The following is a 13,565-nucleotide window of genomic DNA, read 5'->3' as shown; positions in this document are numbered from 1 at the left end:
AAATTCAGTTATACAGTCATTTTTCTTTCTATTAAGAAGTACGAAATCAGAATAAACTGCAATTACTTGCTGTATGCATACCTTTCCTTCTTTAATGTGTTGATTAAATGCTTTCAGGTATTAGGACACACTCAATATAGCAAATGATAATAGATATTTCTTTTACAGTACAATTACAGTTTGCTAGTTTTCAAATACAGTATGCAGGTTATGGAACAAAACAGAAAAAAGACTGAATTCCACTAGGGGCTAAAAAGAGACACATTATTAGAATTCATTTTTGTTTCTTACCTTATATTCGTTCTTATCCTGGAGATCTGAAGTGAATAGCCTTAACTTCTTATCAGCAGCTGCAGTACAAAATCTAGAATAATCAGACAACCCCCCCCCCAAAAAAAAGCCTTTCAATCATTTATCATTAATATAGTTGGCCCACCTGCCATATTTCCATCCCAATTTAAGTTAAAGATGCACTTCATTTTTCAGAAGGAAATTCAGATTATGCTTTTGAAAATGGAAATACTTCTAAATATTATTATTCCCTTTGCCAATAAGTTTTAACAGCGATAATTGGATTGCAGTGTATTGTAGCTGCATGTCAAGTGGCAGGGATACTTTATATTGAATGAAAACTATCCATTTTGCCCAACCAAATAAGTCACAATGAATCAACTGTGAAATCTTTGGAATTATAATTATAATTAGCATCTGCACTTATTGTTACCAGTGGTGGTCAAAAGGCTAGAGAAGTTAAAACATTTATAATAGCAATTGAAGAAGACCCTAATGTTAGTTCATAAAGCAGTTTCAGTATGCCTAAAACAGAAAAACAGTATTAACACTAAACATTTTATTTTTAACAAACATGTCAGATTTGGCATTTGTATACCATGTTTGAAACACGGTTGGAACATTAAAAGTACTTTGAATTGTTAAACAGGTACTATTATTTAAGTGTCAGCAGTCTCTTCAGACTTTATAAAAACCTGGTTTTATGCTTTTATTCTCTTTTACTACTGTCCCACAGTTCTGTGGTTTCACAAACATCTGAATCGTGCCTGACACGGGCTTGTATCAGAGAATATTTCATCTAGACCTAATGCAAATTTGATTGTTGTATAATGCCCTAGTCTACAGAGGTTTAGAAGAGTTCCTTCTAGACAGACTACAGAGAAGGTTAATTACATTTTATTTACACCCACTTTCATGTTATTTTGACTAATTCAAACCTGAATCATTCTATGGAAAAAAAAAAAGTAAAAATTAACTAAAGTCAAAAGTTGGAATTCTGGCCACACTGAAGTCAATGGGAGTTTTGCCATTGACTCCAACGGAACTAGGACTTCATCCCAAGAGTCTAACTTTATATTAAGGTATAAAATATAGGCAGATAAAAGAAAAAAGTTATTAGTGTACTTAAATGTTTTTAAAATACCTTATCTGGGGAGGTAAAGCATCCAGTCTGGTTTCTGGACTCCATGCTATGGCATCAACTCTGATCCCATGATGAAACGTTCTTAGTGTCTTATACTGTATTCCTTCCACTTCTGCATCCTCCTCCTAAAATACATAAAACACTGTAATAAGCTAAGTTAAAAATTGGTTTGGAAGATAAATAATAGGATACAAGCCTTTCAATTCTAAATTAGTTTGAATTAAGTCCAGGCTTGTGGTGACCAAAGTCTACTATTTAATTTCTTTTCTTGTAAGCTCCTCACGATAGGGACCATGTTTTTTGATACGCTTGTAGAGTGACAAAAATCACACTTTGGGTGATTCCACAATATAAATAACAACATTCAGTGACTTGGGATACATAAAGGGAGTTGTTGGTCTCATTCCAGTTTCCAGTAAACAAGTATGCCTCTCACAAAACCAACACCACAACTGGTATCTTTGTTAATAGACTAAGCAGAAAGGTACAAACTCTGAATGGGCAAAAACATTGAGCCTGTAACTCTCAGAGATAGTAACTTCAGAGACTTCAGGCACATTATCTGAATGATATGGAAAAGTCTGCACTGCATTTGATCTTTAAGTAAATATAGGATTTTTTTTTCCAAGTGCTGTCCATTTAGGACTTTTGACAAGAGCTAAGAAAGAAGTCAAAGCAGCATAAGGTCAATAGAATACAATATGTCTTCCAAGCTAACTTGTTTCCAAGTTAATTACTGAATGTTGTTAAATGTGTGGAGAATTGCTATCACGTGGCAGATAAAATAAAGGTAAATCCTGAACCACGCAGTAAAGAACATCTAAATTAACTACAAAAACTGACAAAAATGTATTATTGTACTGTTTCAGTTAATAGCAGAAAAAAAAATCCTATGAATACATTGCTGTTATGCATTTGAAGATCTAACAACTTTTCCAATGTTCTATCACACAGACAAGTGCAGCAAGGATTTTAGAAATTTGATTCAAGGACAAAAAGCTTCCTCATAGGTTTTCAAGCACGTAAACTGAAAACAAACGCAACACTATAAGAAACCGTGTGCCCTTTTAAAAACCATTTGTATTATTTGATTATTTACATACTTATGAGTTCACAGAACGTTTTATCATTTTACCCACCTATTTGCCAACAGAAATTATGCAGAGATGTCCAGAATGAGGATAGTCAAATAAAATTGTTTCTATTTGTAAAATTCTGTATGTCAAAGCAGATAAATCACTATAAGATAATTTTAAACATGAGTGCCATGCATTTGATGTATTTTGCGGAGTTTTATCACACGGTTAGTAGGAATGCTTTAGTAATTTTTCCCTCTTATCCGGGAGCCTTTTGCAAGTAATCACTAGTTTATGATGCCTTTTTTTCATGACCATTGACTCAGTGACAAAAATTGTATCTTAAGAACAATACACGACTTATCACAAAATTAGGCCCTGATTTCAGGACTTTCTTAAGCAAAAGCCTAACAAAAGAAAAATCACAAAAGCAAAATACTTTTACCATACAGGATAATAGCTCATTCTTGTCTTCATAATATTATTTTCTGATTTACTGCAGCAATTAATATAACTTATTTAGAAGTAAAAATAATTTATTTAATCTCTGGCATTTTGGGGGCTCGCCAGTCTTAATATGAACATAAAACATTAATAATAGATACACAAAAGACAGATCAGAGTTCAGTTTGGTCTTAAAGAAAAGGTTGAATAGAATGTGATAAAACATACACCACTTGGTAAAACGCACAGCAGATATCCAGTTACACAAAGAACGATGTAAGTAATTACTCCCTGGAAAGTTATGCAATTTTAAGTTCACATCTCCAGTTCTGTACCTTCCAAGAGATGCTGCAACAGATTGCTTTCCAATAAAAGAACAATTGCTTCAGTGTAAATCTTGTTCACTCTGAACTATGACATTGTGAAACTTTGTAGTAGCAGAATGAAAGCCTCACAGTAAACTATGTGTAATTTCAGTTATAATGAACTTCTGTGTAAAGCAGAGCTACTTGGGAAACAAATATTATGAAATGTAGAAGACAGGCCCGTTATAAAAAGAGTAAAAGTGTTTTGATTCCAATGTACCATTTTATCAGTGCCTCTTAATTCATCATCATTTCATTCCTGATACTTAATACAATCTTTGACAAACACACATACTAACCTGAAATCTGCAAGTCCCAATAACTACATAATTATTGCCACCATATGCAATTAGGGAACCTACATCTCCACTATCAAATGGATTAAATTCCACCACATGCACATAATCCTCACAATCCACGGTGTAGGTAGCATTTCGAGAAGAGTCTTGCTTCATCTTCAATGGTAAAAATCAAGTTAGCACAGAGGTAACTTCGTCTGTAGGACAAGGAGTTATATATTAAAACAAACAAATATATATATATATATATATATATATTTGAGAAAACTTGCCACAGTAGTGTATCAAAATACAACATCAGTTTATCAGTAGATACAACAACAAAGCAGATGAAGTTGTCTTTAGAATCAATATTTTAAAGGTTAGAATGCAGTTCTACTCTTGAAATTATTATCTAAGATGATGCCTTCCCCACATTCTTTTCTGGTTTGTGCACTGAGAGAATTGTTCACTTCCAACTGGAGGGCCACCTGTGCCACCTCATGGTTTTCCAATTTCTGCTCTCCTTTATGCTTCTGTAACCCTTTTAAAGGCAATAAGGTTGCACATCTATAAATAAAGATAGAACATGAAGACAGTTGGGACCAGATGTAAATGAGGGTGCTTGGCCTGCGGAATCTTTATTATTGACAATGATGATTGATAAACTCATAGACTTTAATTTCAGCTTTAATTTTAGTTCCCAGGCTGACTTTGCTAGGTTGGTAGTTTGAAGGTCCCAGCATTAATTTTTTTCACTTAAGAACTGGGCAAACTTGATGTGAAAGTCATTGGCACATACGCACAACCCAGACTTATGTTTGTATCTTTTACTTCTGGTGTTGGCAATAATGACTGCAGTATCAATGTAAACATTTTGCTTATTTTTTGTTTGTTTTTAATACTACATTTGAAAATTTATGGTAATTTTTCAGGAGTCACTTTTCAGAACAGAGTCACATTTTAACACTCTCTCCACCTCCACCCCTCAATAAATCAGTCAAGATACTCCCTAAATATAAAGCTCTAAAAACAGATGAAATCAAAATGTCCACTGAATTCTGTGTGTGTGACCAGTTCAGACCTGCTTTGGAACTGGTGGTTGTAGGGGGCTCACAATACAGTTTTCTTTACTCAGTTCATTGGCATTTGACAATTAACACTGATGTGGAAGAATGCTTACATCTCCAGCATATTCAGATCCCTAAGTAAAGCACACAAATGGATATTCGAGATCTCAGGGAGCTTTTCACAGGAATAAAGGACAAAATCTTTCCTGCCTCCACTCTTGTGTAGCCCACTGTGCAGAGGATGACTACTGCATTTTAGTGTTGCTGCTTATGTGTGATTTTACGAACACCTTTGGATTAAAGATACTGTAGAAATGCAAAATAAATGTCAGAAAACAGAATTGCAAGGCCTAGTCTACACTATGAAGTGAGACTGATGTCAGGCCTTATCTACACTAGCACTTATACTGACAAAACTTTTGTCGCTCCGGGCTGTGGAAAAATACCCCCAGCAAGTGACAAATTTTGCCAACATAGCTACTGCCACTTTTTTAGGTGGTTTTATTAAGGAATATGTTGGTGGGAGAGCTCTCTCCCATTGACATAACGCAGCTACACAAGGGCTTTTCCAGTGGCACAGCTAACGAATACAGCTGTGCCGCTGTAAATTTTAAGTGTAGTCTATCCCTAAGTTGCCTTGCATTAACATATCTGTGCATCTGTCTACACTTAAATTTGTCTCTGGCAGACATAAATGCACTATTATGTCAATGCAGTTAAACCACCTTCCTGAATGACAGAGTTATAGTCGGCCTAACGAGCTCCCCTCCGCTATCCCCAGGGAAAAAGGCAAATGCTAATACATGAGCTGTGCCACTGTAAAAGCGCTTGTGTAGCTGCGTTACATCAACGGGAGAAAGCTCTCCTGCCGACATAATAAAACCACCTAAATGAGCGGTGGTATCTATGTCAGTGGGAGTGTGTCTCCCACTGACATAGTGCTGTCCACACAAACACCTATTCCAGCAAAACTTATGTTGCTCAGGGGTGTGAAAAAAAACCCACCCGTGAGCAACATAAGTTTTGCTTGCATAAGTGCTAGCGTAAACAAAGCCTAAGTAAAAACAAGCATCTCATAATTTAGAAGGGCAAACAAATTAATAAGGAAAGAAGATTTAAAGCACTGACTTCAAGTAAAGGAGTCACCCTTTGGGAGAGAAATCTATGAATAACGTTTGGCTCAATTCAGTTGTTTATTCAGTCACCTCTACTTTATTTTCCTCAGCTATAGGTGATACCATTTCTTACCCTTATCAGAATGGGGAACCCATCATCTCAGTGAGACAGGAAGTGGCAGCAGGACAATGTTGCTACCGCTTGTGATTTATGACAAATCTTGTCATATTTGAAGAGTTCCAGAGGGGTAGCCGTGTTAGTCTGTATACAGCAAAAACAACGAGAATTCTGTAGCACTTTAAAGACTAACCAATTTAATTTCTGCTGTTAGTCTTTACAAGTGCTACAAAATTCTCATTGTTCTTGTCATATCTGGTATTCTTCTTAAGGTCCCAGATCCTGGAGTCAAACAAAAAAGCTTGGCTTTATCATCCAAAGCAAGTTTCTGTTGGTTGCAGAGAGACAATTGAAAACCCATGAACCAAACGCATGGGAGAGACTCCAAACCCAGAGGGCGAATTTAAAGACTCTCCCGCAAGCTGGCGATCTGGGGCCTAACTCGTGATTTGTTCACGGTGGGGGGCTGGCAGCAGGGCGGATTCCTTCGCTCCCCGGCCACCACGGAGGACACGCAGGGGCGGACACGCAGCTGGCTCTGTTTTAAACACAGCGAGAAAAGGGACGAAGCGTGGCGGTGACACCCGGTTGCCTGGCTGGGGCTGGGCCGGCGGCAGCCTCCGGGAGCTTGTATGGCCCTTGCCCCTTCCCTGCCCTCCGCTTAGGAGGCGATGGAAACAAGCAGCAGAGATGGGGGGGATGGATAGACGACACACGAGTCACACAAGGCCCAGGGCTGCTGCTGCTGCTGCTGCTGCCGCCGCCCAGAGAGGGGCCGATTCTATGAGGCCTCTCCACTGGCGCCGGCAGGCGACCCCTGGCTGCAACCGAGCAGCGCACGCCCAGGGGCGCCCCCGCCAGCAGCACCTACGAGTACCTGCGTCTCCGCCCCACTCACTGCAGCGCGCAGTCGGTCGGTTACCCTCTTCCTCACTCCCGCGAAGAGTTTGTAGCTCGCCGGCACTTCCGGTCCCAACGCCTGGCGCTTCCGGGTCAGGAACTCCTTCCCCCCCCCCCCCCCCCGATTGGGCAGCTGCGGGAGATTTAAATTTAAACCGCCGGCGCCGAGGGGGAGGGGAGGCGTGCGCGTGTAGCTAAGCAACCAACCGCTCCCCTTTCTTCACCCGTTCTCCTCCTCTCCGGGCCGGCTCGGGATTGTGCGCGCGGCCCTAGCCACGCAGGTAACGTCCTCACCCCCCAGCTCCGCATAGAGCCTGGGCGCTGGTGTGGCCCACCATAGGGACGCGGGAGGGGGGTCCCCGGGACAAGGGGCGTCCGGGGCTGGCGTCTCCCTCGGCCTGGTGCCGCTGCTCCCGGCCGCCAGCGGCCCCTATCCCCGCCGCCCTAGGGAGGTGGCCGTGAGCATGGCGCGCTCCCGGGGCTGGGCTGAGGGCTCGAGTTGCCCCCGGGGCTAGTCAGTCCCCGCGGCTGCTGGCTCGGGCCCAGTGAGGCGAGTCTCTGCCCGGAGTCTGGCTTCTAGGGGTTCGTGCGGGCCCAGCTGGCCGGGGCTCATTCGCCTGGGGGCTGTGAGTCTGCAGGGGCCGCTCTACATGACGTGGGGCCACCAGTGATCTCCCCGCTCCCTCCCCTCCCCCCCTTGGGCTGTGCTAACTTTTAGCAAGGTCCCAGACACGTCTCCGTCCTCTTCCTGACATGCCCCAGGAAAGTTCCCCGGTGACTCCTGCAGGCAGTGGGTGGCCTGGAACCGCCCTTGCCACCGCCACACACGTGGGACTCCTCGGTGCTGGAAGTGGGTGTGCGGGGCGGTGGTGCCGCACCCGCTGGTTTGAAGTGGTTTCCATCATATCCTTGGTTTACCGATTGGTTTAATGGCTCTGAGGACCCCCTTTATGCAAATTGTTCCAGCGCCCCTGGTTGGTCTCTCTTCATTTCTCAGGGGGGTTCTATGACTCCTTTATGCCAGTGTGAAAGAATAACTGCCCAGTAAATGGGCCCCGACCTGCCTGGTGAATTGGTTTCTGAAAGCAGCTTGATTTGTGCACCTGACATCAGCTGTGAACGGGCTCCTCATCTGCCCTCAAAAAAAGCAAAAATGTTGAGATGCACAAGGAAGGGGAGGGTGAATAATTTGGAGTATAGTATAGTGCCATAATACAAATCAGTGCTGCTGCCTTGTCTGGAAGACGGTGGGCAGGTCTGATCATACCCTCTCAAAAAAGATATTATAGAATTAGAGGTGGGTTCAGAGAAGCATGAGCCTGGTCAAGGGCCTGGAAATACTAATGAAGATAGATTGAAAAGATTGGGATCGTCAGCCTTAGAAAGGAGAGAAATGAGAGGGGACATGATAAAAGCATATTTAAAAAAATGAATGGTAGAGGAACCTCTGTTTTCCCTGTCTCATAATTAACGTTAAGATCTGTCAAGAGTAATTTTAGTAAAAGTCAGGGACAGGTTGTAGGCAGTAAACAAAAATTCACAGAAGGCCTGTCCCTAACTTTTATTAAAAATACCCTGTGTATATTTATCCAGGGAGGGGAGGGGGAACTAACAGTGTGCGTGCTGCTGGGTGCCGATCTCTGGCAGCTGCTCTTACCACTGTTATTCCATCCCCAGGGGGGCTGACCCAACTCTGGTTGCTGCTTCAGCCCAGGGACTGCTGCCCAGGCGGCCGCTGCTCTGGTGGTAAGGGAGCTGAACAAACCCATGCTGCTGCTTTCAGCAATGGGCTGCTGCTCTTGTGGCCTTGGGGCTGCCAGCTGCTCCAGCCTTGTCCTAGAAGAAGTCCTGGAAAATATGGAATCTGTGACCTCTGTTAAAGAATCATATCTTGATCCATAATACAAGAAAAGGGGAACATTGAATAAAATTAAAAGGTGGTAAATTCAAAACTGAGAAAAGGAAATTGTTTTCACACAATGTGTAGTTAGACTGTAGAACACATTGCCACAGGAAATCATTGAGGCCAAGAATTTAGCAAGCTTCAAAAATAGTTTGGCTATTTATATGGATAACAAGAATAGTGGAGTTAGCATAATTAATATCCCTTCCATGATTTGTTTAAGCTGATAACTATTTAGATCAGGAGGAGACCTAATGTGGTGTGCATTTCTGCCTACTACAGAGTTCTTACACATTCTGAAGCATCTGGTGCTGGCTGCAGTCAGTGACAGGATACTGAATTAGATATACTTGATCAGTCTGGCAGTTCCTATGTTCCTGTGATGATTTTGTACAGCAGAACTAGGAGTGGTGATAAATGATACCGTACTGTGCCTTGTCAACAGGAGTAATTCTCTTCTGGGGATGGGAGAAGAGAGGAAATACAACTTAGCCTGCCACAATGAGTGGTTACCCTTAGAGCAAAGATTTTCAAACTGTGGGATGCACCCCACTAAGAGGGGATTCTCAGGAACATTCGAGGGACCTAATGGTGATGCCATGTGGCTCAGGCTTCAGCCTAGTGCGGTGGGGCTTGGAGAGGGGGGTGTCACCTTCACTTCCTGGCTCACCTCTTTTTTTTTTTTTTTGTCTGTTGGGGTGCAACCAAAAATTGTAACTCAAAGAGAGGAGTGGCTCAGCTCAAAAAGTTTGAAAACTGCTGTCTTAGAGTCTTTTGTTTGCATAAACTATGTATTCTAATTTCTTGTTGGGGAGGGGGCACTATGTGGAGCCAAGTCGGAGGAAGAAACCACAGCAATTGCATAGAGTTAAGGAGAATGGAGAGAGATTGATAAATGTGGGTTTTCTTTTCCCAAACTGTTACTTAGAAAATTATGGTTTTATCACTGAATTTATATTTATGGACTTAATTCACTCTCTCTGTTCCACTTCAGGAATATGGCTGTCTTTCAGAAAAAGATCTTAAATATGATCAAATGTTTTAGAAGACAATGGTGCTTATTTTCAGACTCAGAAAGAACTACTGTGTGTGGTGCAGACTGCATGGTGATGGCTTTACAGCTATCAATGGCTGAAGTCAATAAACAGGTTAGTGCTCTGTCAATGAAAGGTTGCTCAGCACTTATGAAAATTAGGCTGTTTGTTAGTGCCTAAATATAGATTTTAGGAGTTTAACTTTAGACACACTTGAAAATATTGGACTTGATTTTCTGACTTTTGTATGCCTAATTTCTCATCTTCAATATTGAAATAATATTTCTGAGGTTTGCTTTTTTTCCATGTAACTTCTCAATTTCTGCCTTTTCCTTCAGTGTTTCATCTAGCCACTAGGGGGTAGATTCACAAAGGAGCTTGGTTGTGGTGATGAGGAGTGTTGCCACACCTAACACTCAGAAATAAATCACTGGGATTCACAAAAGCTAGTATGGGAGGTGGCTCATTCCTGAGATGCCAAGCTGAGCAGTGTGTGCTAAGCTCTGCTCCTCTCTGGGAGATAAGTGCCTATCTCTGCTTGGGATTTTCAGTGGCAAACCCTTTCTTGGTGTGAGGTACCTATGCTGTTTTAGCAAGAAGCTGGAGTGAGTATGAAAACAGGAGGGCTTCTCTCATCTTTTAGCCTGTAGTTAGGGTGCTTACCTGGGATGTGGGTCACCCCCAGTTCAAGTCCCCTCTCCCCATGTACATTAAATAATGAAAGTATCATTGGGCCAGAGGCGCACAGAAAGCGCACAGGCATAAGAGTGACTCTTTAGCTTGATGGATAGAGCACTCACCAAGGAGGTGGGAGACCCAGAATCTAGTCCCCCTGCTCCAATAACATTTTTCAAAATTATTTATCCAAACTGGAACCGCTTCAACAGGTGAGAATGAAGGAGCTCCATATCAGAATATCCTGGAGCTGCCAATGGTTAGGGCACTTCACCTGAGAGAGCAGATTTCTGTTCACAACCCTTCTACCCCTCAGTTAGAGGGGGGGCTTGAACTGGGCGGTCTCCCACATCCCAGATGAGTACTTAACTTCTGGTCTAAAAGTTATAAGGAAGGTCCTCTTCTTTCTTTCTCCCCTCACCCCCACCCCATGCTTTGATGAGGTCTGAATACACTTCCTGGATCTGGCCCCACAGGAGAGTTAGGTGGAGGAACACCTACCTGTCTTCCCCCAGTTCATGTATTAGGTAGGAGATGTTTACAATACAAAATTAAGTCTATTTAAATTAGGTTGACCTTCAGCCACTGCAGTAATTGAATCAGCTCTTCTTGTCCACTTTGTGCTCCTTCTGTTGGCAGTGCACGTCCTCACCAGGAGCGCTTGCACTGATTTTAGTGGGTGCATTGACAGCTGGAGCCCTGCCTTCCCAGGCGGCGGGGCTCAAGCTGTCAAAAGGCATCAAGAGGCAATGTAAGCAACGCAGTGTGTACATGGACACTGTGACCCTACTACATCGACTTAAGTGCTACACCTCTTGTGGAGGTGGAGTTATTAGGTTGGTGTAGTGGGCTACTTACATCGATGGGAGCAACATTATAGTGTAGACACTTAGAGAATTAGGTCGATGTCGGCTGTTTTTTGTCGACCTAACTCTGTAGTGTAGACCAGGTCTTACTCTGAGGCTTAAGGGTCTGGATGCTAAAAGGGAGACTGCACTGCATTTGTTTCACTTGCTGTCCTCTTCTCCTGTTCCTCTTTTCACCACTTTTCCTCATGAAGCCCCAGATTTGAACCTCAGTAGAGAGGTCAGAACTTTGCTACTGCTGTGGCCAGGACTGTATCCTGAATGATGGTTCATTGGCCTAATCCACTGTAGGTCAGTCTGACCAGGGAATGTCACTCATGCTGAGTGGATGGACTGTAGCTGTCTCCTCACCAAAGGGTGTCTGTTTGTTGGCTGAGGTGAGTGACCAGTCCATCCGCTAATATTGTCTGTCTTCCTGATTTATTTTTTTACTGCCTAGTTAAATGATATTAGTGTGGGTGACCTGTTGTGCCCTCACTCTTACGCTAAGGAAGTAAATCCTCTTGCAATCTATACCTTTCCATCAGAGCTATTGTGTAAGCTGAATTCCCATTAAGGAACTTGGAGAGCTGTACTTTGTCTTGCTTAGGGATTCATCTTTTTTTCTTTTAAGTATCTTCATGAGGGCCAAAACACAAAGTGTGATCCTACAACATGTATTTAATAGATGTTTGTATTTGTTTTATTGGTACATAATTTAATTACTTAGTATGGTATGAAATATTCTGAACACAAATAAATATTAAAAAGCAGTGTTTTAATGAAGCTCAAAGATCATGCAATGAGACAGCTTGGGGAACGTGTGTGTGTCCAAATATGAATTCCTCTGTTTTATAGCATTTAACCGTAACCTTCAGAATGAATTTAACTTCCATTTTTGTAGCAGAAACCGGGCAATGGCTGAGAAATTGAACCATGGCCATAACAAGTCATCAACTTTGAATAGCTCTACCCTGGAGTTAGAGGCAGATCTCTTCACTGCTAACAACTCTTTGCCAGCAATCCCATACAGGGTTACAGCATGGAAAATCCCAGCAGAAGGACAGGAGCAAAGAAAAATTGTCACTTTGTCTAAAAATGACATGCCCTTTAAGCAAGGGGAGCCATGTCATTGCCAGAACCAGAAGTCCCAGCAGAAGGAATTGAGCCAGGAGGGACCTGGCCTCCCTTAAGGGCTTGAACCAAACCCAGAGAATCACAGCAGGGGTGAAACCAGTCTAAGTGGCACTGTGTTTAGAAGTTTTGTTTTGCCTATCTCTAACTCATTGGCTGTCTGGGTAAAACGTGTTTGTGTGTTTGAGGCTTTGCAAAGGAACTTGTGTTCCTTGCTTTAATGTCACGTGATCCCCCAAAAGTTAAACTATAATCCAGAGTGCCTGTAGAAGTGGACTGTAGGAGAGTGAATAAGATACTGTATTGGTTAAGGAGGTTTGGGATGGGTCTCACAGTGGAGGGAAATTGGGATTTTGCAGTCTTCATGCTATAGTGGGGTGCCAGACGGTAAGTTTGCACCTTGGTGGTGTAACTGAGAGGCCCAAACTAGACACAGATCTTAGCTTCTGCTCAGACATCATTATCTTGAAACTATGGGGGATCCAAAGGTTGGGTCCAATACAGCAGAGTGGTGACCATCTACTTGGGGGACTAAGCCAGGGACAGGGCTGCAACATGCATCTCTTTCCATCTTTAAACAACTTTGACAATAATAGCAGTTGCCTTCCTAACTAGTTAGCCCTAGAAAGAACCTGCAGTATCTGTGAAATCTCTTTACAAAAACAAAACAAAACTCTAACATCAAAAAAATTAAGATTTAATCCTAGAATGAGCAAAGACTCTGTAATAAAAATCCAAAGAGAGCACGCGTGATAATATACTAGTAAAAAGTACAACTGAAGTGCTTTTAAAATGTGTAAACCTTGCTTTCCTAGTTTTATGCTTGTGAAATACAATCTTCCTGATGTCTATCACAGAATGAAGGCACTGAACTTTTTGAACTTCCTTCAGACGTTAGCCAGCTGGCATGTGCTCCTAGCAAAACATTTTCTGATTTTTACCACAGACTCTCACAATCGGTTGTATGAATAATAGAATATACGGTCATGGTGGGCACCTGATCATGAAAATGGATATCTGAAGTGCATTTTTATTTGGATTTAAAATGTTTTTAGAACAGCAATATAAACACTGTTAATCTCTGTAAGTTCTTGATCTTGTGAGAAAAGGTTTTGGCTGAGTTATCATATTGAGGTCTTATTTTAACTAGTTACATTTGAAGGAATTTGTTTA

The 13,565-nt window shown here is 42.0% G+C and overlaps 2 protein-coding genes across 5 annotated transcripts in view; one reads left to right on the top strand and one right to left on the bottom strand.

Moving 5' to 3' along the window:
- The window catches only part of NUP37 (nucleoporin 37), a 37,598-nt gene extending 30,687 nt beyond the window's left edge, over positions 1–6,911 (bottom strand). The window contains exons 1-4 of the mRNA XM_067536034.1: positions 6,779–6,911; positions 3,620–3,816; positions 1,436–1,560; positions 292–364 (exon numbers count right to left, since the gene is read on the bottom strand). Of these exons, the coding sequence (XP_067392135.1) occupies positions 292–364; positions 1,436–1,560; positions 3,620–3,775 (354 nt within the window). The 5' untranslated portion in view covers positions 3,776–3,816; positions 6,779–6,911. The remainder of the gene's footprint in view (positions 1–291; positions 365–1,435; positions 1,561–3,619; positions 3,817–6,778) is intronic.
- Positions 6,912–6,969: 58 nt separating this feature from the next.
- The window catches only part of PARPBP (PARP1 binding protein), an 80,403-nt gene continuing 73,807 nt past the window's right edge, over positions 6,970–13,565 (top strand). For 3 of the 4 annotated variants that reach the window (XM_067536137.1, XM_067536140.1, XM_067536139.1), the window contains exons 1-2: positions 6,970–7,082; positions 9,699–9,852. In XM_067536137.1, coding sequence (XP_067392238.1) covers positions 9,703–9,852 — 150 coding nt within the window. In that variant the 5' untranslated portion in view covers positions 6,970–7,082; positions 9,699–9,702. Of the gene's footprint in view, positions 7,083–9,698; positions 9,853–13,459; positions 13,476–13,565 lie in introns of those variants that run through there. The other variant, XM_067536138.1, reaches the window with a different exon arrangement.

This window comes from Emydura macquarii, unplaced genomic scaffold (assembly GCF_026122565.2).
Source record: "Emydura macquarii macquarii isolate MOO-44397 ecotype Brisbane River unplaced genomic scaffold, CSIRO-AGI_Emac_v2 contig_3530, whole genome shotgun sequence".
NCBI classification, from domain to species: Eukaryota; Metazoa; Chordata; order Testudines; family Chelidae; genus Emydura; species Emydura macquarii.
Note: the sequence above shows the minus strand (reverse complement) of the source record. Positions and strands in the feature narration are given on the sequence as shown.